This window comes from Melopsittacus undulatus, chromosome 5, assembly GCF_012275295.1.
Source record: "Melopsittacus undulatus isolate bMelUnd1 chromosome 5, bMelUnd1.mat.Z, whole genome shotgun sequence".
In the NCBI taxonomy this organism is placed as follows: domain Eukaryota; kingdom Metazoa; phylum Chordata; class Aves; order Psittaciformes; family Psittaculidae; genus Melopsittacus; species Melopsittacus undulatus.
The window spans coordinates 23,181,847-23,208,517 of NC_047531.1; the positions used below are offsets into that span (position 1 = coordinate 23,181,847).

At 40.0% G+C, this 26,671-nt stretch overlaps 2 protein-coding genes across 4 annotated transcripts in view; one reads left to right on the plus strand and one right to left on the minus strand.

Annotated features, from left to right (window-relative positions):
* Nucleotides 1–12,265, minus strand: CRELD2 (cysteine rich with EGF like domains 2). Its single transcript, XM_005150141.3, is given in 11 exon segments — nucleotides 1–556; nucleotides 2,041–2,181; nucleotides 3,020–3,115; nucleotides 3,921–3,998; nucleotides 6,149–6,247; nucleotides 7,532–7,708; nucleotides 8,508–8,599; nucleotides 9,116–9,226; nucleotides 10,148–10,230; nucleotides 11,424–11,916; nucleotides 12,036–12,265. Coding segments are annotated over 11 exon segments (1,659 nt in total). The 3' UTR covers nucleotides 1–497.
* ALG12 (ALG12 alpha-1,6-mannosyltransferase) overlaps nucleotides 11,935–26,671 on the plus strand; it is a 16,970-nt gene continuing 2,233 nt past the window's right edge. Inside the window, exons 1-9 of one of the 3 annotated variants that reach the window (XM_031049777.2) lie at nucleotides 11,935–12,106; nucleotides 16,549–16,741; nucleotides 16,893–17,025; nucleotides 17,580–17,753; nucleotides 19,108–19,302; nucleotides 20,578–20,681; nucleotides 21,153–21,376; nucleotides 22,121–22,290; nucleotides 22,493–22,568. In XM_031049777.2, coding sequence (XP_030905637.1) covers nucleotides 16,577–16,741; nucleotides 16,893–17,025; nucleotides 17,580–17,753; nucleotides 19,108–19,302; nucleotides 20,578–20,681; nucleotides 21,153–21,376; nucleotides 22,121–22,290; nucleotides 22,493–22,568 — 1,241 coding nt within the window. In that variant the 5' untranslated portion in view covers nucleotides 11,935–12,106; nucleotides 16,549–16,576. Of the gene's footprint in view, nucleotides 12,107–12,210; nucleotides 12,309–16,548; nucleotides 16,742–16,892; nucleotides 17,026–17,579; nucleotides 17,754–19,107; nucleotides 19,303–20,577; nucleotides 20,682–21,152; nucleotides 21,377–22,120; nucleotides 22,291–22,492; nucleotides 22,569–26,671 lie in introns of those variants that run through there. The other 2 variants (XM_031049775.2, XM_005150043.3) reach the window with 2 other exon arrangements.

Genomic DNA, 26,671 nt, shown 5'->3' on the forward strand with positions numbered 1-26,671 from the left:
CACATTCCAACAAAATAAACTTTTATTGAATGCAGTATTAGGCATTCTAATTTGTGGGAACAGTGCTTCCCCGCCCAAAGAGATTCCCTTTGACAATTTCTAAAAGCTGTATTTCAGTTACAGAAATATTTCTCAAGAAACACCAAACTTCAGTCTAAATTCTTCTTGAATCACAGTGCAACTAAGTTCTTCCAAATGATGACAGTTTTCAGGAGGCACTAGAATGAGAAGCCTGTAAGTGGTTTACAATGACTGGCTACAGTGTTAATTCAGATTTTATACTAAAACCCACCTAGACTGTTGTTCTTGAAGAATTATATAAAAAGTGTCATTTAAGAATAAAGAAATGCAGCTTAAAGAGAAATTTATCACCATTAAAAAAAAACTTAATGGCAACCTGCATATTTAATACCATTTCCACAGAATGTCAGCTTGCAGAGGCTCAGTCCAATAATTTAAAACTTTAGATAGGAATGTCTTTTGGTTCTGAATGCAGATCATAAGTCATCATGTCCAATAGGTGAAGGCTGAGTTGTTTCACTTTCTACTTCGTCTCCTGTGAAATTAAGTATCATAAATAGAATACAAGTGTGTTATTAATTATACCATATAGTTTTTGACATTAAGAATTTTTTAAAGAGAAACCCAAATCAACATATTTATCAGACGAAAGAAGCAATAAAGCCATACAGAAAAGCTATTTGCACCATCTTCTAGTCTAAGCTTATCATATTGTTTTTCTAGATGCAACAAAGCTTTTCAAATAAGCTGATACAATATTGTTAGTAGAATTAAAAAGCAGCACAGCTATTTCTATTCTAACCTTATTTTTTCAGCAATTGACAGTGAACTTTCTCCTTTCCATATAACTTGTCAGAAGAAATTCCAGTATTTGTAAATAAAAAGCAAGTATTACTCAAAATTATTTTCTATACAGAAAATTTGCTCAGTTGTTAAAACAGCCTTTAAAAAAAAGCAGAGAATTTTATTTTTATATATTAGTAAAAGCATTAATCTAAGAAAAGAGCTAACCAACTTGTTAACTTTTCACTCTGCCTTTGTTCTTATAAAATGTCAGGCCACATTAAAAATCATAGTAACTGCTATCTTAAGTATCTGCGCAGGAAAAGAACATAACTGATTTTAAAGGACTAACAATAGTGAGTACTGAGAATATAAGGTCTGAACTGAATGGCCCCAAGTAGCAATACTACATAGATCTTTACAACTTAGTACAGGATGAAAAAGCAGTCAATGGTGGGGCAGACAAAAACAAACAGACCAAGCTAAGAAGTAGAAAGAAAATAAAGTTACAAAATTATCTCTCATCTACTCTTCTACAATCTTTATTGCAAAAGAATCCTGTATTTCACTTTTGAATTGCAAAAAAGCCTAAGTGAAAAAATGAAACACTAATGAATGTAACTCTGTTGTTCATTATGTGTCACCACAGAGCAAATCACACATTTCTTGACTAAAGGCATAGTTTAAGTCAAGCTAATCAGTTCTCTGCTACTGAAAGATGGATATCTTCTCCATATTCACCTTTACGTTACTTCTGGCACTTTTGTGATAATAAATTCAGCTCACTCATCCAATTTCATGAGATTTCAGTTAGTTGAAGCAGCTTGCATGCAACCAGATAAATCCTTAAGTCATTGTAATTAATAATAAAGGAAAAAAGTGGGGAAGAAGAAGACCTCCTGTCTATTATAGCAGTAATTTCCTACTTCACTTTATGTAACGAAAACAGACACTTAAAGTGATCCACAAATACAACCCTGAGTTAAGCAAAACAAACCCAAACAAAACAAAAAACACAAGAACAGGATGTTAAAAAAAATCTACTGTCTTTAAGCAAGAAAAAATGCATGCAGAATATGGTCTACACCACAAACTACCTGACACAGACCACAGTTGTAGGAAGATGAGAAGTTATACAGAAGAGTTTACAAGCAACTATACCCTCAGACAGAAATATAGCTCCAAGCTGTTGATACAGCATATTTAAAAAAAATCTGTCATTAAAAAGTCACTTGCCTGATTTTACCATTTGAAGACATGTTCCATCCTTCTCTTCAAACCCTTCTGAACATACACACTTGTAACTACCTGAAGTATTAACACAATCTTGATTCTCTTTCACGCAGACCTTTTCAGGAAGATTACATTCATCTATATCTAAAGATAGGATAGGGAAAGAAAGAGCCCACTGCTGTTATTTTGTTGCAAAAGTTAAATATTTGTCGTTCAATCACATAAAATTCAGTTCAAATACAAGGAACACTGAGTAGAATGCTGTTGCAACAGATTTAACTTCTGTTAAAATAATCTGTTATAGTTCTTCATTATTTAGCTTGAGTTTCAAATTTATCCAAAGATTACTGGGTCTTTTTATGTTTTGCAGACCCCAATATGAAGAAATAAGCAACAATACTCAACCTACTGAAGATTTCCCATAGTCATTTCCTACTGATGACAAAGTACAACTAAAGGGAAGGAAGCATGTAAATACTATGTCACTATAGTTAACATCTTAAGATCATGTGTACCTTTTGCTCTTCCCCACAGAGAAACTCTAATTTCACTCTTTTTACTATAATTTTGTACATTATAATTCACTATGAATTAACATCATTTGAACTTGGACATAAATGGATTAACAGAAAGCCAAGAGAACCCTCATTGTGTTGCTTCTTTTCTGTTACAAAATGAATACAGATGCACACAGCTAACAGAGTGGTAGATGACTGACAAGAGACTCATGTATTTGTTTCCTCTAGACACTATAAAATACTTTGTTACTTTTTTAGGAATATTCCACCTTTAATCTTTGACATGCATATTAGCTCAATAATATAAGAGAAGTTATAAAGAAAGTCTTTATTGCTAATACCACAACAACCAAGTTCATTTTGATAGGCTTGAAAACTGAAGCAGAAAAACACAAACACAGTTAACAGCTCCTCAGTATGGCTAACCAAGAGTGAGCTAACTGTGAAGTGCTAAATCCACCAACCTGTACATCTTTCATCTTCCTTCGTGTACCCAGATGCGCAAGTCTTACACTTGTCAGAACCTTCCCCTGTGCAACCTATGCAGCTGGCATCACATGCTAAAGATAAAATATTTTAAGCACAGAATTCAGATATCTGAGTTTTAAAGTGTCACCCTTAAAGCCAGTTAGTTTCCCAACACAAGGAGTCATAGAATCATGAAACAATTAGGACTGGAAAGGACCTTAAGATCATCTAGTTCCAACCACCTGCCATGGGCAGGGACACATTCCACTAGACCAGGTTGCTCAAAACCCCATCCAACTTGCCATCACACCACCCAACCTTGAACACTACCAGGGATAGGGAATCCACAACTTCTCTGGGCAACCTGTTCCAGTCTCTCACCACTCTCACAGTAAAGTTTTCCTAATATCTAACCTAAATCTGCCCTCTTTCAGTTTAAAGCCATTCCTCCTCATCCTATCACTCAATGCACTTGTAAAAAGTCCCTCTCCGGATTCCTGGTAGGCCCCCTTTCAGTACTGGAAGGCTGCTCTGAGGCTTTCCTGGAACCTTCTCTTCTCCAGGCTGAACAGCCACAACTCTCTCAGCCTGTCTGCAAAGAAGAGGTGCTCCAGACTCCTGATCATATTCGTAGCTCTCCTCTGGACTCAATCCAACAGGTCAATGTCATTCTTAGTTTAGGGACCCCAGAGCTGGATGCAGTACTCCAGGTGGGGTCTCACAAAAACAGAGTAGAAATAACCAGAAATCTCTTGCTTGCTTCATCCTCCCCATGCCCAGTCAGGCCCAGATGACATTGTATTAAATGCTTGCTGGTACCAAATCCTTTCTAGCACTACGTCTGGCATTACATTAGGTTACAAGATGATACGGTGCAACAACAGATTAAAAAGAAACCTTTGCATGAGAAAGATCCATCTGTGTTCAAACAATATTGGTGATCTTTGCAAGGAGAAGCAGCACACTCATCTATATCTGAAAGATAAAAGGTGTCAAGTTACCAAAAATAGTAATGATTAAAATAGCCAGATTAATACTTAAATGCTATGCTTTGAGATCTTGTAAGAACTGGCCCACAGAAGCTATAAACTGCATTGAGAGTATTGTTAACAATGAGTTCAGGATCAGATATGCAACGTGTCAGATGTAAAAGTAACATGGTAACATACACTGTTTTGTTCAGCTTGACATTAACAAATCAAAACTGATCCTCAGAAGATGTTTTGTGATAACAGTAACCAACATTCAGAAATTCAGGAGCTCAAATTGAATAAGAATTCCAGAACACCTGCTATCCTTGCTATTTTCAAGTCTGTGTTTTGCATGCATTTATGCTTTTTATGCAAACAGCATAACAAATAAGCAGACAGACTACTCCTCTGGAATACTGTTGATTTCTCTACCCCTATACTGCCAAGCTATGGAACTTTTTAAGTTACACATATGCATACACATACACTGTTTATTTTATTTTTTTGCATAAAGCAAATTGGAGAAAGCCAAGTTATGGTTAGGACCAGTCAAGCTGAAAACCAGTTCTACCTGGGAAGTTAAAACATGCTAGTCTGGTTATTTCAAGGAAAGGGCACACCAATACTGTCCTGGTTTGAGCAGTATCAGTCATTTTTTCTCCTTCTTGGTAGCTGGTGCAGTGCTGTGTTTTGACTTTCGGGCTGGGAACAGTTGCTGATAGCAAGTATGTTTTGAGTTACTGTTCAAATGTTTGGTTTGTCCAAGGCCTTTTCTGAGCTCATGCTCTGCCAGGGAGGAGGGGAGGCCGGGAGGAAGGAGAGACAGGACACCTGACCCAAGCTAGCCAAAGAGGTATTCCATACCATAGCACATCATACCCAGGAGGTAACCGGGAGAGACCTGGAAGGGCTGGAGCTCTGGGGGGGATGGAGGAGGTATCAGTTGGTGCTCAGTCGGGCAGGGTGGGGTGAGTTATGGGTCGGTGGCTGGTGAGGTGTTGTATTCTCTTCACTCGTTATTTGCTTTATCATTATTATTTGTAGTAGTAGTAGCTATTAAACTGTTCTTAACCCGTGGGGGCTACATTCTTTGGATTCTCCTTCCTAACTCTCCGGGAGTTGGGGGAGCTAGGTGGGGAGTGAGTGAATGAGCTGTGCGGACTTGGTTTTAAACCACGACAAGTACTCACAGCTAAAAAATTCACACAGAAACAGATTATTTCTGTCCCTGTGCTGTCTATCTCATCATGTTGCTGTAGACATCATACACACTCATTACTCAATTTATACTTTATCAGCTGCAATGATAAATTGGAAAAAAACAGCTGTACAAAAGACAATACTGGAGCATCTTACAAATGCTCTTGGAGTATTCAACAGTTATCTAAGCAGGTACTGCAGAAGCTGCAATTCAAATTCTAGTTCTCATTAGCACTTTTTAAAAGAAGCAGCATTCACATAATTTCTAAGATACTGTTTCCAAATATCATGTTAAGGGTCAAATTCAACCAGTTAAAGGGAATGCACTACTCTCCCCCTTGTATTTTTAGTATTTGGAATTCTCCTTAAGTGTTTCATATGTATCTCCTCGTAAACCAAGAGCAATAGGCAGTAGATTAATGGAAGCACTGAGCTTGTTGTGTCCTAGTATTTCTCTGCAACAACAGGAATAGTATGCCCTGGCTTTTAGTGAAATGTCTGAACTCTATTAGGGCTGAGCATTTATAAACATACAGTAATGTTAAGACAATTGCATAACTACTACAAAATTTGTAGATAAGCTGATGGGAAGTTTGCAGTAGTTGACAAAACAGTTTAAATTGAGAGCAGGGCACTGTTTATCATTCAAATAAACACAAAACCCATGCCTTAAAAGGAACACACCACTTGCTGCTAAACATATTCCACTAAATTAGAAAGACACACAGTGAACAGTTTGATAAAGACAACTACAATCACCCGGATATCAATGGAGAGGAAATGCTACTTTCTTGCAACATGAAACAAGTTAAGGAGAAAGAGACTAGAAACTACAGAAAATTGAAACTGACAAAACACTTCCATAAAAACCAATAAAACTCTATGTGACATCATCTAATCTCAGTAGCAAACGTTACTATAAGGCCTGTTTGAAGCCTACCAAGCATTACTCACCCACACAAGCTGCTTCTTCGTTTTTAATCCAGCCTTCTTTACAGTCTTGGCAGTCCTTGTTACTTGAACCAGTACAAGTTTTACAGGCAGTGTGGCAGGCTGAGATAAAAGAAAACTACAATCTGAGCTTTACTGAGAGATTCTAAGACAAGTCTGGGCACACACATTCTCAAAAAAAACTTATTTAGGATTCACTGGAAAGTATGATATTTTAGTAGCTTGACCCTCCCATTCACAAGATTAAATCTTGACTTTATGGCGATATTACTTACAGTAATGCAGCTCTACCCTACAAAAACATCCCTCAAAAAAACACCAAAAAAACCCTAGGCAGACAAACCTAGTTACTGCAGTTACATGCGTCACTTAAAAGAGTGCCATGAAATTCTAGTGACTAGAAGTGACAGGTCCAATTTCCAAAAATATTTGGGAAGAGGAGATCAAGAATGTAAATTTTCCTCAGCCTCTTGGGACTGGGACAAGATTTTAAACACAAGACTCAGCATTCTCACCTAATGAATCCTCTGACTACTTCACTTGCTTTGAGAGCACCTTATGAGCTTTGAGAGCAATTTATGAAGTGATAATAGTCAGAAGAACTTCAGAAAGAAGCATACTTGAAATCCAGTTGCATATGCATTTTATATATACTGAGAGTATATCTAACACAATATAACATACGCATGTTATATTGTAAAATAAAATAAATCATACAGAAGAATTACTATACAGCCAGATAAAAAAATAAAAAAACAGGAAAAAAAAAACAAAACACAAACCAACAACATAGTTCCTGTTGAAAACCAGTCTTATTAGACCCATAGTCAAGGTTTAGTTGCTGCAAAAATCTTCTTCAAGATGTAAAATCAGGTGACTTGGTTTCAACATTAAGCTTAGACACACTTAACTGGAATCAATGTGGTCTACAGTACAGACCAGCTACTTCCATGATCATTTATTCCAGTAAAGCTTATCTGAGACATGAGGAAAACCCAGCTTTCAAAGCAGTCCACTCTGCAGCAATTTCAGCTCAAGATTTTTTTTACACTATTTGGGGGGGGGATGGGGGGGGGATGGGGGGGTATAAGGATGGGGGCAGCAAAGCTTGCTCTTCCCTCCTGCCTCCCTCATGACATTGATGAATTCTGCTTCTTAAAGAAGGAAAAGAAAAAATAAATAAAGGACAGCGTGGAAGGATGACCCAGCAAAGCCTTACAATTCCACCCAACTGACTGATACGTCATTTGTCATTTATGGTTAAAACTGAGTAACCAAACTGTAATTATCTTTTTTCATATCTATCAGTTTAAACTGTTTCTAGTTTTCTTTACAAAAACTGAAAAAGACAAAAAAAATCTAAGCACATGTCAAAGACTCTGTTACCTGTACAAACAGAATGTGTCTCATTTCTCAAGGTACTGTAGTAACCATTAGAACAGTCCAAACAAAAGTCTCCTGTATATTCCTTGTTACAGCTACATGTGCCATCTCCACCTCGGGTACCATCACCGTCACAGTGCCCATTCCCATGGCAAGGTCTTTCCGATCCACCATGACAAGCTAAAAATGATCAAAAATACTTTTAAATCAGATGCTAAAGGAGAAGAATCTCCAGGAAAGTTCAGTTATAAATTTAATTTTGGGTAAAGACCATGGCTTAGGATTCTATCTATTTTCCTAACTTCCTGGCTATTTTTATCTTTATTTATTCTGGACTTCTGAGAATGCTCACACTGCAGTTGGAAAAACCTACTAGCAATCATTTAGATTACTGTGAATCACCACAACATAAGAGGCCAAAGCTGACCTCTAACCACGTGCAAGGTTTTAGAGATTTGTAAATTAAACAAGCTTCAGGGGCTAAAATACATCCTTTTTATCACATTTGCATTGAAAACCTTGCTTTCATCCAGTTGTCTCCCACTTACTTTTGTCCAGTTTCTCCCACTGCCTTTTTAATTAATCCTCAGTTGTAATTGTTTTAATTTAATCCATAAGTGTGTTCTGGCTATATTACCCTTGAAACTGGTCAAGAACTGCTGTCTACATAGCTTCTGAAAGGCCACCTAAAACCAGACTTGATGCCACAGGGAGTGTGGATGTGAGGATCAGATCAGATTAATTCTGCACATTTAAGTACCCTTGACAGTTTTGTATGTCACTTCATGCTCAGAAGACTTTTTTTTCAAGCAGGATGCTCACAATGCAGCTACTTAACTACAAGGTAGCAGGCAGGTACGTACTACACAGCAGCTGGTGTCTCACAAAATATTCTACTTCACATATTTTTCCATGTCATGAAAGGTAAAACCCATAAAAAGAACATATCTGCTACTGTATTTTTCAAAAGAAAAATTACCAAGGCAATCTGGTCCATATGTTCCAGCAGGGCAGCAAACTTCTATTGTTTCTATACAAAACCACTTAAACAAATCAGGATACTTCTTCTTTCTGTATATGAAAGACATTAATTTATCAGAAAAAGAATAATGATTATTTAAAAGCCAACTCACACAACTGAACCTGAACAATGCAGTATAGAAACCTATTGCAAGTGACAGATTAGGAACCTTTTTTTTCCGTTCTAAAGACAACCTTATTCCAGGAATAAATTTCTAGAAGTCCTTCAACTTGAGATGAAAGCAGTTTTATGACAAAGGAAAACAAAAGAAGTAAAACCTTCAAGTTTTCCTATGTTAGTTTGCCTCAACACCCCACTGGTAACTAAGTAGACAGTGAATGAGAAGCCAGACTGTTTTAGTGCAACACTTCTGGAACTGAAAATAAAAAGAACACAGTACAGCAGCATACGCTATTAAAAGGCAGCCTGAACACAATGGTAACACTTGAAGGATAATTAAGAATTACCCGTACTGCTACAGTTCAGGCACAAGATTTAACATCAGTTGTTCAACTTTTTAGATCATTTATCCACAAAAATATCTCCATTAAAAAAAAGATACTTACAGTTTGAACCACCATTTCTCTATGTGTTCTTCATGCTCTTCTACCATGTTGTTACATTCAAAGTTACTACTGTCGCACAGTTTCTCTATGATTTCTACAAGACGGATTTCACTACAAGCAGAGAAGGAAAATCATAAGTTTAAATTAAATACAAATTAAATAAGTTTAATTTAAATATTTGGCACCACTCAAGATATGGTAGAGAAGCTAGACTTTAGCCTAGAATACTTTAACAGTTTATAGTGTGTTCTGAATTACTTCCAAAACAAACCAAGTATCAGAATGAAGAACTAATGAAACTAGAAGGATGACCACAAGAACCACTTTGTCTTCCTTGCATTTATTAAACCTGCAGATTATATGTTTGATAGATTTTCAGCTTTCCAGAAAACGTTGAGTGCAGTATTTTTCTCCTAAATTAAACATTAAGTTTCATGTATCGTGAATATCTGATACAAGCCCACAAAGCTCACAGTAACTGAGGTTCAGAAACCCCATCCTTACATCTCAATGCCCCAACTATGATTAAAGACTGAATTTGAAATTTGGAAGAAAGATAATCATTTTGCTCAGTAACCAAACCTATTTATGAAAAGGGAACAGTAATTTGCACCTCTTCTAGTTTTGTATTTGGCACTGAAATAGCGATAGTTCTAGGAGGAGATACTCCTTTAATTCCAAAACAAGAGTATTGCAGTACTCCACACCTTCTATGACTAGTGAGCATTATTTAAGATCCTTATTTTACAACTTTAATAATAGGGAAAAACCTACCATGATAAATGACAGCATTCACTTTTTTTTGTAATTGAAACTATGTAAATAAAGGCATTAATAAGGGGTTTCAGTCTTTACTGTAACCTTTACATTACAAAGCAATGTTACATTTTGATCAGTATGAATTTAAGGCTCGGACATGTGAAGCTTTAGCTGCAACGTACAACTTTAAGTTCCAGACAAACACCACTGCAGTGTTTGTTACACACAGTGGACAATAAACACAGCCAAAGCCGAAGTTCTGAGACAGCTTACCTGGACTCATACTTTGACAGCGTCTTTTCTTCCCAAGCAGTGTTTCCACCACCAAAGTTCTTTTTAGCTGTATCTGCTAATCCCTACAAACAAACATCACCAAAAGAATGCAAGTTATATAGAGTTTGTTTCTAACAAAAATTAAGGGTAATAGTAAATGCTTGTATGAAAATTGCAAAAAGTGCCATGCAGAAACCTCAGTGAAGCTCAGAAGCTGCTGGTCATATTGCTAAGTGGAAGAAACAGATAGTGACATGAAATGTGAGAAAGTGTAAATGATAGCATAACATGATTCAATTTTCATAATGCGTTAACAAGGCCTTGTTACAGTCTTCACTTACATCAAAAACATACAAGCATGAAAATTTATACCTTTGTTCTTTAAGTTCTCAGGAACTTTATTAATCAACTGAACAGGGCCTCTACTTCATTCAATTTATATAGCAACTTGAACCAACTTGACCATGTTGTAACTTAAAACACACAACCATACAACAGGATAACTAATAATCAGCACAACTTCTCCAAGTTACTAGGCCAATGTCTATTAAATCATAATTTGTACTAAATCTCCATAGTTAAAGTGATCTACAGCAGCAAATATATGTACAAAGAACATGACCCATCCCTGGAAGTGTTCGGTGCCAGGCTGGACAGGGCTTAGAGCAACCTGATCTAGTGTGAGGTGTCCCTGCCTGTGACAGGGGTGCTGGAACTATATGATTTTTAAGGTCCCTTCCAATCCAAACCATTCTATGACTTTAAGTATCTGTCAGAAGCTGAAGCAGCCCCTCGCTGCCTGCACTGAATTTACTGTGCTGTGTTGTAGCACTACTGAAAGTGGCAAGACACAGAATTTTAGGGGCTCCTCATGGTGCCAAGTGTGGTACGGCCAGCACAACAAATCTTGCTGCACTGAAGCACCAAAACATTTTTGGTAGCAAAGCTCGAGGAGCTATGTAACCAGGCGACTAAAAGGAGTACAACTCCTTTGCAGCAAAGAGCCGCAGCCGGGAGTAGGAATCTGCCGTGTGCCGGCTTGGCCAGATGCTGTCAGTACTGGAACACCAGCGGGAACGCTCCCGGAGCCCGGCCGAGGGGCAGCAGGAGCTGTGGGGCAGAGAGCCGAGCAGCCCCGGGGCCGCAGACCCGCACAGGGCCGGCCACCCTCCGCCACAGACCGGGCGCTGCCCCGTGCCGCTGCACCTCAGTTTGCCCGCAGCCAGCTCCTCACAGGGGAGTCTCCGCCCGCCGCCCCCCCAGCCCCACCGCCCACCTGGTTGAACCTGTCCACGATACCCCGGCAGGTGGAGCACGCCAGGCGCCGCCGCTCCCCGGCGCACAGGCCAGGAGGCACCATCAGCAGGGTAACACAGAGAGCCACGGCCAGCAGCGCCCGAGCCGAGCGAGCCGCGGGACCAGGCCTCATGGCGATGGAGCGGGGCCGCCACAGCCACGGCACCGAGCCCTCCTCAGCACCGGCCGTGCACAGAGCACTCGCTCCGCCCCGGCCCCCGTAACAACCGGCCCGCGAGCTCCATTCAGATTTCCGCGTCAGCTCCACGCACGCTCCGGCCGCAGCCGCTCGTTGGTGGAGGCAGGGGAGCGAAGGAACGTGGTCCAATCAGCCCCCGCCACGCTCAGGACCAATCGGAACCCCCCGCGTTCTCGGAACGCTCGTTGGGGGGCGAGGTAGGGAGCTGTCTGAGGAAGCGATGTGCACCGGCTTCTGCTGCCGCCATGATGAGACCGGGCAGGCACGAGCTCCGCTGGGGCTTCAGCTCCACCCGCCATTTTTACCTGGCGTCAGCCTCGGAGTCCTCTCGCTGCAGGGGCCGCGCTCTGCCCTCACCTAACATGGCTGGCCGGAGAGGGGTCACGTGGCTACCGGGCTGTGTCCCCCCTCCCGCCTCCTCCTGCCGGCGCCCTCCGTGGGGTGGCCACGTGGACGCGCGGTCGGTGAGTGCGGGCCGTGTGGAGGGTGTTACGCCTGTGCGGGCGGGGAAAGGAGGGGGCGAGCGGGGGGAAGTAGCGGTCGTGTGAGGGGCAGCGGGGAGGGTCCGTTCGTTCGCCGCAACCCTGCTGCAGCTCGGCCGGAGGGCGGCTCCGGAACCCCATCCCCCGCGGAGGCGCTGCCAGGCGGCCCCCACCAGTGGGCACGGTAGCTGCGGCGCGGCGGGAGGGAGAGGGCAGGGCAGGGCGGGGCAGATGCTTCCTGAGGGGGTGCGAGGCTCCTGTCCCGGCCGGGCCTCCGCCGCGGGGTGCTGTGCGGGCGCGGTGCGGTGTCCTCAGGGGCGGTGGGCGGTGTTGTGGTCTCGTTATGAGCTCCCCCCCAGGGCCGCACCGGAGTGACCTGAGGGGGAGAAACTTCACCCCCATCTCCAGCGCCCCCGGTGGAGGGGTGCTGGGGTAGCGGAGGGCAGCGGAAGGAAGGAGAGGGTGTGCATGTGGTGTTGGGTTGTTTAGATTTGTTTTTTTTTTAACGAGAGCATTCTGTGTGTTTCTAACCCAATGTGTGATACTTTGTACGTAGCTTCATTGTATCTTTCGGCCTGGTGATGTCTCAGGCTTCATCTGCCAAAGCTTTTCCTTTTCTGTTTTGATTTCTGGGGAAATGTATATAGGACAAGGGGTAGTGACTTTAAACTGAAAGAGAATAGGTTTAGATCAGACATTTGCATGAGATAATTCTCTGAGGGAGGTGAGGTGCTCGCACAGGGTGCCCAGGGAAGCTGTGGCTGCCCCAGCCTTAGCAGTGTTCAAGGCCAGGTTGGACTGGGCTTGGAGAAATCTGGTCTAGTGAAAGGTGTCCCTGCTTGTGGCAGGAGGCTTGGAATTAGATGAGCTTTAAGGTTCCTTCCACCCGAAACCAGTCTATGATATAAGAATAGCAATTGTCATGTTCCCTCTTAGAAAAAGAGAAAAAGTAGTCCCAGTAACTGCAAGCTTTAAATCTGACTTAGCTTAAGTTAGCTTTAAAGCAAAGTTGGAAGAGCTATTAAAGCATAGGAAAACAAAACATGAAGATTGAAGGTAACATGATAGGTTTTACCAAAGCTTGGCCAAGGCAAAGAGGGAGGACCTCATGGTGAGATGCTGATGATGTTTCTACTTAAATGCCTCCATACAGAGCATGTGACGAAATGAAATTCAGCCTCTGTAGATGTATTCAACATGCATTTTGGCTGCCAGACTGTAACATTTATACTGAAGCGTATCTGAAAAATGTGAGCTAAGTACGGTGGATTTTCCATAGAAAGAGTCAGAAGTCCATTATTTGAACTAATGACACTTCAGTAGAAAAAGAATAAGCCGTTTTTAAGTGCTTCAGCTTTTTTTTTTTAATGTACAAAAGCAGTTTATTTTCACCCAGTTTCATCCCAGGAAGAGATAAGATCTTTGTTTTGAAAAATTCTGCTCTTCTACAATTCAGTCAGTGTAGGACCTGGGGGGAGTCAATGTGGCTATGTTGTACAGGCTTGAGGAAGATTCTTCTAAAGTTGTTGGAGTGATAATGATGGATTAAAATATTTGTATTCGCTTATGATGTTCCTCTTACCTTCATTATTAAAATGTTTTTATTAAGTCAAAATCTGTTTCTGTGGGTTTGACATTTAAAAATAAAATCTGTAATTGCAAGGATTCTGCTTGAACTTTGAGATTTGCCGGAATCAATTTTCAACAGACCAAGTTATCTTGGGTCTTGACAAGACCACTAAATTTATTAGGTTTTATCTCAGAATCCTAGGTGTTGTCTTCATGCTTTGGTTTTTTATCTCCTAGGATGTTTCCCTTGAGGGAATCCCAGTATGTATAATGCATGTAATTATCTTCCAAATCTACGAATATGCTGGCAAGCTTACTTTCTTCAGGCATACAAAGGGATTGGAGTCAAGAAGATTAAAAGAAAGCCTTGTGATAAACTGTGTATGGGATGTGTAGCTTCGCTGTCATTCTGATGATTTAGGAGGCTGAGGACTGATTATTTATGTGATGATCAGTTAAAAATAGCGGGAACAGACTATATTGTAGAGTGGTCAGAGTCTAATGAACGAAGTATTTATAGGTGAAAGTAGCATTTCTTTATTAAACAACTGATAAAGAAGGAAAACATAGAGCTTCTTGGCATTTGGGTCCTTTCACAAGGTTTCATCGGGTCCTGAAATACCTGAAACGTTAAGAAGCTGTGAGTTGGGAGTGAGGAACACCTGTCTTGCCGCTTCATTACACACAGACAGAGTAGCACAAGCTACTCAATGCCCATGTTGATGGGCACAAGCATTGGGTAGCACAAGCTACTCGATGCCATGCAATGGTGGATTGATCCTTCAGTGTCCCTTTTTAGCCTGGGTAAGTTTGGCCAGAAATGTGAGATGCCTTTGTGTTTACTAGGAGAGTTCAGCAAGAGAGCTTTCTAGAGACAAGAATTTGTATAAGATAAATTGCCCCCTGCAGAGGCTTAATTCCTGCCAAACACTTCTTGAAATGTTCTGGGTGTCAGTCCTGTGCCTCTTACTACAGCTGTGGAAAAGAGTTCTGTCAAAGCATAGCACATTATCCATCCTCGTAAAGAAGTGATACTAAGTGTAGGTTAAAAAGACTTCTCACTTCCTGGGGTGTTGTGTTTATTTAGGCTCTTGACATTGCAAGACAAGCCAAAAATCTTAAGGACATACCACAGAACTCTTTGTCTTTGAGCTCAGGGTTGGAGCTTAAGTTACAGTCTGTAACCAGCAACCATGAGAAAGAGATGCAGTCAGAGGGATAGGCAGATACCTGCAATTTTCAAGAAGTACACATATTTAGGGATTTATTGGTGTTGTCTGTGAAAATAACATTAACTCACTCTATTTTTCCTAATGAGCAGGACAGACATCAGTTCTAGGAGGCAGTTGCTAAGTGATCCTAGAAATCTGCCAACTATTGTAATCTGTTTGATGGGCATGTTTAGACCAAAACACAGGAGAATACATCTCTAAGCAAAGCCTCAGTTGCACCTTAAAGGTGCTATTTTTAAAGTTTTGTGTCTGTGAGAACAGAACAAGAGTAACAGTAACCAAAATTTCTTTTATTAAGTTGTAAACTTACAAAAAGTGGGAACTTTAAAAAGATTACCATGGTTTTGCTGGAGATGGTGATGGAAAATAATTCCTCTTCTCCCCTCTCTCCCCAGCTTTATAATCTGAAACCAGAAAAAGATTAACTGTTTACCCATGACATTGCTTATTCTTACTTGTTCTGACATCACTTAGACACATAGAATCATAGAATACTTAGGGCTGGAAAGGACCTCAAGATCATCTAGTTCCAACCCCCCTGCCATGGGCAGGGACACCTCACACTAAACCGTATCACCGAAGGCTTCATCCAGCCTGGCCTTGAACACTGCCAGGGATGGAGCATTCACAACCTCCCTGGGCAACCCATTCCAGTACCTCACCACCCTAACAGTAAAGAATTTCTTCCTTATATCCAATCTAAACCTCTGCTGTTTCACTTTTAACCCATGACCCCTTGTCCTATCACTACAGTCCCTAATGAAGAGTCCCTCACCAGCCTCCTTCTGTAGGCCTCCTTCAGATACTGGAAGGCTGCTATGAGGTCTCCACGCAGCCTTCTCTTCTCCAGGCTGAACAGTCCCAACTTTCTCAGCCTGTCTTCATATGGGAGGTGCTCCAGTCCCCTGATCATCCTCATGGCCCTCCTCTGGACTTGTTCTAACAGTTTCATGTCTTTTTTATATAGCACTATAAGAATGACTCAATAATGCTGTGAAACTAAGCACTAGGGCCTTTGTTTCTGGACAGGAGTGCAAAGAATGGGAGTCAGACCATCTCATGCTGTAGTGAGGCACTAGCCGAGTCCAGATCTAGCCACTGGCAAGCTGGTAAACTCAAAAGATCAGAGTACTCTGTTCTGAGCAATTTCTTGTGGTTCCTCTCCCACTAGTTTCTGAGTCCTAGACAAATGAGAGAGTATGTTCTAAAGATCATATGTAAATCCAGTGTATGATTAAAATATGAGTATACTACAAAGCTGTCTCACCCACAAAACACAGACATAGCTGAGGTGACGCTCTCAGCAGTCATGGCACGATGGAATGCAAAGCGAAATATTTTAAGTAGGATCTGTGTTGTCTGTTTTTTTAGGTGAAAACTGAAACCATTACATTTAGAGAAGGTGGTATAAATCCTGAAATGGTGCCTGTGTATGGTTTTGTCTGTCTACTGAATGCACTGACTGTATATAGTAAAAAAAAAAAAAAGGATGGATTATTTGATTTATTAGTTTTTGTTTAAACTTTTCTGTTACTGTGAAATGTTTTCATAGTATTATCAATCTCTGTACACTTCTTGCCATGTTATTAATGTATTTTCTTCTGTTTTTCTTTTTAATAATAGTAGAATATATGTGAAATTCAAACCCAAGATGGGTCAGAGGAGAAGCTCTAGTGGGCGGCCATTCCCATTGCTGCTGCTAATTATTGTTGTGGCCTTTGTTCATTTAACTGTCTGTCCTTTTACAAAAGTGGAGGAAAGCTTTAACCTACAAGCTATCCATGATGTGGTGTACCACCAGCTGGACTTGGATAAGGTAAATTGGAAAGAAGGTTTTCTTTCTTGGATGCTGTTAAAGATTATGATTCCTTGCTATATGAGCTGGATAAGTGCAATGTGATTATGATTAATTCCCATTTTACTTTGTCTCTGATATGTCTATTTTACTTAGATTTTCCTTTTTGCAGTATGACCATCATGAATTTCCTGGAGTTGTCCCAAGAACGTTTCTTGGACCAATTTTTATTGCTGCTCTTTCCAGCCCAGCTATATATATACTCTCTGTGCTACGAATGTCAAAGTTTTACTCCCAGCTGATAGGTATGAGGTCTTTAAATCCTCAGAATAGAGAAGTTTTTACTACTGGAATAATGGGTGGTGTTTGTGACACTGTTGTAACATTCAGTGTTTGGATCAATGTTTAAAATAGTATACTCTTTTCATTATTGAGGGATTTTGCAAACTGTAGGTAGTTGGAGCTAGCATGGTAATTACACCCCCTCTTTGGGGTAACTAACAGCACAAAAGTCTGTGGTAACAAATATCAGACAGTGTGGAAAAAGTGTCTTCAGTGAATACACTCCCATGTGTACTTCCATGTACACCTCAGAAAATATTGTTTAACTTGGGCATAGAAGCATTGACCTTTGTGCAAAAGTGTCAGATAAGTTAAAGATGGATTAAAATAGGTAAACTAATGGGGAAGCTTTGAGTTGTTGGTTTGGTTTGGGTTTTTTTTTTCTTCAAAGTGGGTTATATTGTGTTATCTTCAGTATTATTCTTCATAACATCTTCTTGTTCTGTTATGCCACATGGTTGTTCAACAGTGATCCATCAATTACTATTCTTATTTCCCATTTTTATTCTTCTAATAGTCCGAGGAAGCTTGGGTCTCAGTGTGATTTACACGTTATGGAAGCTGCAGAAAGAAGTTAGAAAGCAGTTTGGAGCAACTACATCAACAGTCTTTTGTCTCATCACTGTTACTCAGTTTCATTTGATGTTTTACTGTACACGAACCCTCCCTAATGTGTTTGCACTTCCTTTTGGTAAGTATTCACCTAGGAATAATTCTAAAATATAAAAATGCTCAAATATATCAGTGTGTTAAAGCACAGAAAATGTGTGGTCAGACCAAATGGGTTGATGTGCTTGATTAAATTGTATAAGAAGACTAGAATTAATGAAGCAGTTGTGATTTCTTGGTTGTTGGGGTTTTTTTTTGTTTTGTTTTGTTTTTTTTTTATTTGTATGTGCTTTCAATGACTGTAGAATCCAGTTTTATTGAATCTGAATATGTGTGGATTTTGTCAGATGGTTTTGATTAACTAGAGGTTTGAGTACACATACCTGATGCATAAAACAGTATGAAAAGGCAGTATAAAAAAACCACCCAACCATGCGAACTTAGTCTACACAGGAAACAGCTTTCTCATGAGACTGTGGAACAAACTCCACCACAACATCGCACCTTCCTCTTCTGAAGTTATCTACAAATGTAGCAGGTTTTGAAAAAAAATCAGAGTCAAAATCTTACTCTGCACATCTACACATACAGTTTTTCCCCAGAATGGACGAGAGGGAAGATTAACCACATGACAGATATTAGCTGAATCACTTAATGCTTCAATGCAAGTTGTTCAACTAATAAAATCATGAGGTTGGTTTAAGAACCTGTATAGATCAGAACTGAAAAACAAAAAGTGGTTGAATTGTCAGATAAACGCTGTGTAGTAATAAACTTCTCAAATAATTTATGCTGGTAAAAATAAAGTTGTTTCATGGCTTTGTGCTATTAGTATTTCACATATTTTCCTTATGATCATGACCACTTTACTAGATAGTGTTATAATGTGATTTTAACTGTGAAGAAATATGTAGAGATGTGTCTTCAGCTAACCATGCAAATAGATTTATAGTTCTTTCCCCCAAGAGGTAGTCCATAGTCTTGTTTTTGTATTTGAGATGGGTTGCTGTTATCATGAATACAGAATATACTCAGCCAAGAGAATAAACTCCTCAGCTAAACTGAGCAATAATAATAATGAACCATAGTTTGAAAGGCTTTTAGTACTCCTCTAAAGTTTGCTTTTACTTTTACCTTTTTTCCCTCCCTGCCCATCCCCCAAAAAATCTATTAAACATACTGTCTAGGAAGAGTTCCTATGTGCTCCTTCTGTGGTTAGACTTTAAGCCTCAGCAGCAGAAAGGTGTGTGTTATTCTAAAATACATCTCTCTAACAAACGAAGAATTTCTGGACTAGAAACAGTAGGAAGACCAAGAGAGGGTTGGTGGGAAGTTAGAGGAACAAGACGCTAGCGTTAAGAAAAGTGTTGCTCTTTAGAAAAAGAACAGTTCACCATGTTGGACAATATGTTTTATTTTTTTTTTTTTTTTTGCAGTGCTCCTGGCATTGACGTTTTGGATACAGCAAAAGCAAAGGCCATTCATTTGGTTCTCAGCTTTGGCAATTATAGTCTTCAGATCAGAGCTCTGCATATTCTTAGGCCTCATGCTCCTGGTGACGTTATTAACTAAACGAATCTCCATTTTCAAAGTTCTTTCCCATGCTGTTCCTGCTGGAATTTTTTGTCTGGGTAAGTGTTCGTTTGGAAAAAAACAAATGCCATGTGTTAAATTCAGCAGAAGTCTGGAGATGTGACTGAATTCTCTGGTGACGTGGCCTTTGGGCCTTTTTTTTTTTTTCTTTTTTTTTTCCCTCTATATGCCAGTTATTTATTTCTTTGGAAATTTCTTTGTGAGAAAATAGGTGTGCACAGAGCAGTAGAAAAATACTGTACTGTAACCCCTTTCTTTAGATGCTTACAATTCAATGTCCTGATCTTAGAAAGGCTTAGGTGTGCAAATGGACTTTTGTAAAATTAGTACCTGGTTGTAGCTGCACATGCATTATCAGTGAATCCCAGGATACAACAGTGTGGCAGACAGGGATATCAAGAGAGAGGGTTGTGGGCAGTCACAGTTCAGCTCTGTTTCTTTATTACATTAATTTTAATAGCTTAAATGATTATCTGTTCTGGAGAGTTTGAAAAATCCCCATGTCTCTGCTCATCCATGGAAGGCTTATGTGCATATACACATAAAATCTTAGAATAGTTTGGGTTGGAAGGGCTTCTCTGCCAGCCTAACTAATTAAAAATGCTGTTTTCAGATGCCTGATAGTGACCTCTGGTAGTATGCTGTCCCTTCCACAGCACGGGCAATAGAGACAGTAGAAAATCATGACGTGCGTTTGGAGGCATCTCACAGCATGTTTGGAGGTCCCGTGGGAATTAGTCACTGGTACTCCCATTCCCACTCTGGGCTAACTTCATAAATACCAGAGCAGTTTTCGCAGAGCTGGGTGAAGGAGATGGGGTTGATGGATTTGCTGCTCTTCCTGTCTTTTTGCCTTTCATCCCTTATTGTCTTTCTTCCCTCCCATATAATAAATAGTAGCAAACTTCTAGAGATTAATTTTTCTTAATTTACCAGCTTGACAATAAATATATATTTAGTACCATTTGAAGTTAACCTGGGTTTCTTACCATTCTCTGCATTTAATGCTTTAATATTCTTTCAAAATGAACTTCAGTGAAACCACTGCTTTTCACTCCTGGGGTTGGAGTGGAGCGACTCTTGATCAGTTTCCTATCTAACATGCTTCTGCTAAGACTTCTATTAAGAAGTGCCTCCCTCCCCTGCTTTTCCAGTACAAGTTAGATTCAACTTTCTCTGTGGCTTTGAGTGAAGCTTACAATGCATGTTTCAGTTTATGTTGATCTCGTCAATAAATTTGCAATTTGGGTGTGTTAGTTTGCTTTTCCCTAGTTTTTAATTCATGCAGATTTATATTTCTTTAATTCTTTTAGGGCTGACAGTTGCTGTGGATTCTCTATTTTGGAGGCAACTTGTGTGGCCTGAGGGGAAAGTGCTCTGGTATAACACCGTTTTAAACAAAAGTTCCAACTGGGGAGTATCCTTTGAAACATCCAGGAAAAAAGATACATTGAACAATACCAGCCAAAGCATAGATTTGATGTGACCTATTCCTGAGACTTGGTTATGGTGTTAAGTTCTGTTTTTCATTTAGTATGTCAGTATTTGAAGCTTATGAGACAATGTCTGTTTCTTAGATCTATAAATTTTAACTTTAATCTGCTGACTGTTCCTTCTTGCTTTGTTGTGTACCACCAAAGTAAAGCCAAATTTCTTCCCTTGTTTTTTCATGTTGCCCATCATTAGAGCCTTTTGATGTGCCTCTTTTGGGTGATGTGAATATAGTTAGGCAACTGCTTTTGTTTCTCAAAGGATAAGGCAAGAAACCAAATGCCTGGAAGAATGTGATATACAAAAAACATACTGCATATTTGCAAAATGTGTGTGTACTACTGTAAAGAATAGTTACTTGTTAGCAGTGAAAACATCCTTAACTCTCACCTTTAAGACCTCTCCCTTCTTGTGGTATTTCTATTCAGCCCTACCTCGTGCTTTGGGATGCAGCATTATATTTGTACCTTTAGGTGTAGCAGAAAAGAGAACTCGGATATTACTCTTGCCAGCACTGGGCTTTATTTTCTTGTATTCATTTCTCCCGCACAAAGAGCTGCGTTTTATCTTATATACTTTCCCTGTCTTCAACATAGTGGCTGCTAAAATGTGCTCACGAATGTAAGTTCAAAATTCTATGGTTTTTTTTTTTTTTGTTGTTGTTGGGGTTTTCCTCTCTCTAAAAATGCAAAAGAAAAGCAAAACTTATTACTGGTTTTATGTACTTCTTTCCATCTTGGAATCTGAATTATCTTGAGATCTTCATATGCTTTAGAAAGGAGGTCTGTATCATTGTACCCATTTGACTAATGAGGGCAATGGAGACAAATAATTTGATAGGACTATTTGGCAAGTTTGAGATAGAGTCAAGAATAGAACCCTGATTTTACTGTTATGCTGTTACAGTTCAGTTTATTTTATCCACCAGAGAAAGATACATTCAAGTGTACTACTGTGTTGTTAACATAACTTACCTTAGGAGGTAGTTTAATAAATAGGTGGGGCTCATGAACCATGAGTTTGTGTTAAATAGTTAAGCTTGGGTATATTGAGTAAACAAATTGAACTCTGAACTTCTTTGAAAGAGACTACATTCATAGCTAAAGGTTTTAAACACACATACTTAGCTTTATTTATGAGCTTGTATTAGCTTTATTAATGAGATTATTCTAATTTAAATGTCACTAGAAACTAGTCTTTTAGGAATGGATCATAAATGCACTTCGTACACGATTGTAATAACATTTGCATTAATTTTCATTACCTAGCAGTGGAGTTTTCATATGAGTTCTGTCACAGTAGCCAGTGACCAATATGAAAGAAAAGTAACAGTTTATTCTTACTCATTCTTTCCTTCCTTGACAGTCTGAATAACTACCGGAAGTCCTGGCTGTACAAACTTGGATCTTTCTTTATTGTCATGCATCTCCTAGTTAATGCTGCTTATTCAGGAACATCTTTGTATGTTTCACATTTTAATTACCCTGGAGGTGTGGCAATTCAGAAGTTGCATGAGTTGGTGCCTTCAACAGCAGGTATGTAAAGCTGGCTTGAGGTATGTCCAACTAATTTTAATTGCAGGGGGTTTTTGCTAGTGTATCTTTCTTTTCTTTTGATTGGGTATTACTTCCTCGCACTATTTACATGCATCTTTTCTGTTACTGTTTTGTTAATTTATTGATCAGAGTGTTCTTAAAACAATATTGAAACTGTATTTTGTTTTCCTTATTTATGTAGACGTCTCAGTCCATATTGATGTGGCTGCAGCGCAAACTGGAGTTTCTCGGTTTCTAGAAATCAATTCAGATTGGAGGTATGTTATGAACAAGGTATTTTGATCTGAAGACAGGAGCCTGCTTTTTTCTTTTTGTATAAGCACAGAGGCAAGCATCACAGATACAGGGTTTGGTACAGCATATTTATTAAGCCAGGTCAAAAATAATGTGAGTCTTCAGAGAATTTTGATGTATGTAGTGCTGCCACTTCAGAAATAGAACACAGCATTGTTTAATTGGGTAAGTTGGTTCTGGTTTGCCTGAGTAGTATAAAATCTTTTAAAGAAGTCAGAAATAGCGCAGCAAATCATAAGCTTACTAAAACACCAATGTCTTTAGTGTAGCTACATTTGATATCTCACGACACCTTGTAAGAGAGCTGTAGGTGAACACTTTCCTGCTCTTGGCAGAGCAGTATATAACTGTGGGGGTTGGTTTGCTTTTGAATGATGTGTAGCAAGGTGAGGCTTCTGCATGTATTAATAAGTCTACTTTTATGCGGAACATCCTTCACATAGATGACATTGAAGCTGCCGTGGTTGGGCTGTTGGTCATGTCCTTTAGGTTTGAGACAAAGCAGTTGAGTGCTTTGTTACCATGGCCAGCAGTGAGCTACAAACATGAATATTGAAATGAATAGTAGGAGAGATGTTTGTAGGATAGCTTTGGTTGCTTTGCAGGATGCAGACCAAAAAAAGGCACCTTTCTGTTTCTTAGACCTTCCTCTTCAGCTGAAGTGCAGGTTTCCCATTCAAAATATTATCTTAATGGAAATGATTCAGCAGAAAGTGACACAAAGCCTCACTTCATACTTGCACCAAACAAAAGCAATACAAGCAGATTTTGGTTTAAAAAGTAATCTGAGTATGGAGTTGTTTGGTTTTTTATCTCCATCTACAGCCTTCAGGATCAGATGAACAAAAATAATTTTTTTTACATTTAGATATAAAAATATTTTGGAAGTCAAGAGGGTGAAGATAAAAACATGCTTCTGGGGAAATTACAAAAATCACTGCGCTTGCTATGGCTTATTTTATTTTTGTGCTCTCTGATAACATTGTGATGGTACGGACAGTTTGAAGCTGAATTACCTTCACAATTAGGAATCCAACATTTATTTCAAACTGGTTTTTGCATGTTCAATTTAGAGAAAGTCTCAAGCCATAAGCACTTGGGAGGAGATATTAAACTAAAAGTGATAGAATATGGTATAGTTGTTGTTAGTGATAGCTAAAATGTTCAAATCTTTGTTTTTCGAACACACTTAAGTACACATGCTACTCTAAATAGAACTCTACTCTCTAAATAGAGTGCTTAATTTCAATTAACTTTTTGGAGGTGGTGGGTTTTGGACTGTTTTGGGCTTGCAAGGCTGTAGTGTGGTGAGACAGAACAAATGACTTCCTTGTCACTGATGGATTGATGTTTCATAGAATTGCTACTACAGAGCAGTTTTATCTTTACTCTTCATAATGAAGCCGCAAGGGAGGGCTGGTTTATGATAGAGCTTCACATTAAAAAAATCTGGCAAAATCCACAGCTGAGCATCATACACAGGACTGTCACTTTGTCTGACAGCACAGTAGTGCAAAGTTTAGTGGTACCAGCTGTCCATTTCCTTTTATCCAAGGTGATATGCAAGGTGATATCCAAGTGATGAGAACTAACTTGCTGTCTTCATAGACTCTGTACAACAGGAGAAAACAGATTTAAGGATCTGCAAAGCATTCAACACTGGCCTGCACGACATCATTGTCTCTAAATTTGAGAGACTGTGGATAAAGAGCTGGCTGGATGGCTGCGTGCAGAGCTGTGGTCAATGTCTCAGTGTCCAGCTAGAGACCAGTAATGAGTGGTGTCCCTCAGGGGTCGGTGTTGGGACTGGTCTTGTTAAACATGTTAGTTGGTGACATGGACAGTGGGATTGAGTGCACCTTCAGCAAGTGTGCTGATGACACCAAGCTGTGTGGTTCTGTTGATACACTGGATGGAAGGAATGCCATCCAGAGGGACCTAGACACACTTGTGAGGTGGGCTGATGCCAACCTCATGAAGTTTAACCATGCCAAGTGCAAGGTCCTACACTTGGGTCGGAGTAATCCCAGGCACAACTACAGGTTGGGTAGAGAAGAGATTCAGAGCAGCACTGCAGAGAAGGACTTGGGGGTGTTGGTTGATGAGAAAATGAACATGAGCCAGCTTCAGTGTGCACTCAAAGCCCAGAAAGCCAACTGTATCCTGGGCTGCATCAAAAGGAGCGTGACCAGCAGGTCGAAGGAGGTGATCCTGCCCCTCTACTCTGCTCTTGTGAGAACTCACCTGGAATATTTTGTGCGGTTCTGGTGTCCTCAACATAAAAAGGATATGGAACTGTTGGAACAAGTCCAGAGGAGGGCCACGAGGATGATCAGGGGACTGGAGCACCTCCCGTATGAAGACAGGCTGAGAAAGTTGGGGCTGTTCAGCCTGGAGAAGAGAAGGCTGCGTGGAGACCTCATAGCAGCCTTCCAGTATCTGAAGGGGGCCTATAAGGATGCTGGTGAGGGACTCTTCATTAGGGACTGTAGTGATAGGACAAGGGGTCATGGGTTAAAAGTTAAACAGGGGAGGTTTAGATTGGATATAAGGAAGAAATTCTTTACTGTTAGGGTGGTGAGGTACTGGAATGGGTTGCCCAGGGAGGTTTTGAATGCTTCATCCCTAGCAGTGTTCAAGGCCAGGCTGGATGAAGCCTTGGGTGATATGGTTTAGTGTGAGGTGTCCCCGCCAATGGCAGGGGGGTTGGAACTAGATAAACTTAAGGTCCTTTCCAACCCTAACTATTCTATGATTCTATAAATATGATCCATAAATAAAAGTGTCTTAAAGTTAACAGCTTTCAGTGGCATGCTCAGATTAGATCTATTTGCCTCAAGAAAAATGCAAGTGATCCATTATTTTTCTTCAAAGGGTAACTGAAAGAAGCTTGATGCAGATTCTGACACAGGACAGGTGTTACAATCTCGTCTTCAATTACTGCTGTCTCTTTGAAGCGGGAATAAATGTGCTGTGCAAGCTTCAAGTATTTAAAAACAATAAAATTCAGACATGCTTGCAGCAAGATGAAAGGCCCTTTATGTGCTGATGAAGAAAATGCAAAATTAGTAGTTGGTGGAGTTGTTACAAAGTATGCCATTCCTGCCAGTTGGATGCACGTACCGTCCTGAGTGGTACTGTGATCTTTCTGGAAATACTAGATGGAATTGTCATGCCATTTTTTTATCATTATTATTGTTTTGAGGGGAAGAAAGCACTTGTTAGTGTGCAAAGTCTAATTCCGCATTATATGATGTATTTATTGACCCCCTGGCTTCTGTCAGCCTGGGGTCTGTTTTCTCTTGTTAACAAAATTTAGTTAACAATCCACACTAACCCTCTAGTTTGCTGTAAATGCCTTGCTTTAAATATCTTAGAAACATAGAATAGTTAGGGTTGGAAAGGACCTTAAATGTTAATCACTGCTATGTCAGGGAGTGTTGTGAAAATACAGATTGAGATGGTTTCCAGTTTTTCACAGAGAATTGTGGCACATGAGGCCAGGCTTGCAAAGACAGACATGGTGAAGGTGCAGCCTGGGTTTGCTCCTGGCTTCATGAAGGCTTGGGATTGCATTTCCCTTCCAGTGTCTATGCCTCTAAGTTAAGCCATGGCCTTGACTAAGTTGCTTGTGAAATCTGTGGGAGGAATAAGGTGCCTAAGAACAGGAGTAGAAGACTGGTAGATGACAGCTCGAAGAGAAGGGCAACAGAAGGGGTTGAATGCTCTTCACCTGGATTACAGAGCATTGACTCGTTTATGGCTAGATACCTGAGACTGTCTTGTCATAAACAAACTAAAGGAAGTAACCTTCATCTTAACCTCTGTCTTCTGGACTGTTACCCAGCATTAGTGTAGGGCATTCTTCTGTAATGCAGAGCAAATGTTTGAATCCAGCTTTCCCACTTTTGGAAGTTAGTTTAACAGTGGTCTACAGAGGTTTTTTGAGTAATCATATTATTCCCCTTTGACGTTGCTGGATTAAAGACTCAATCAGGCTGCCATATCCAAATTAAGCATCCTAACCCTTGGGCTATAAATTGCACGTACCTTCAGTGAATGAATA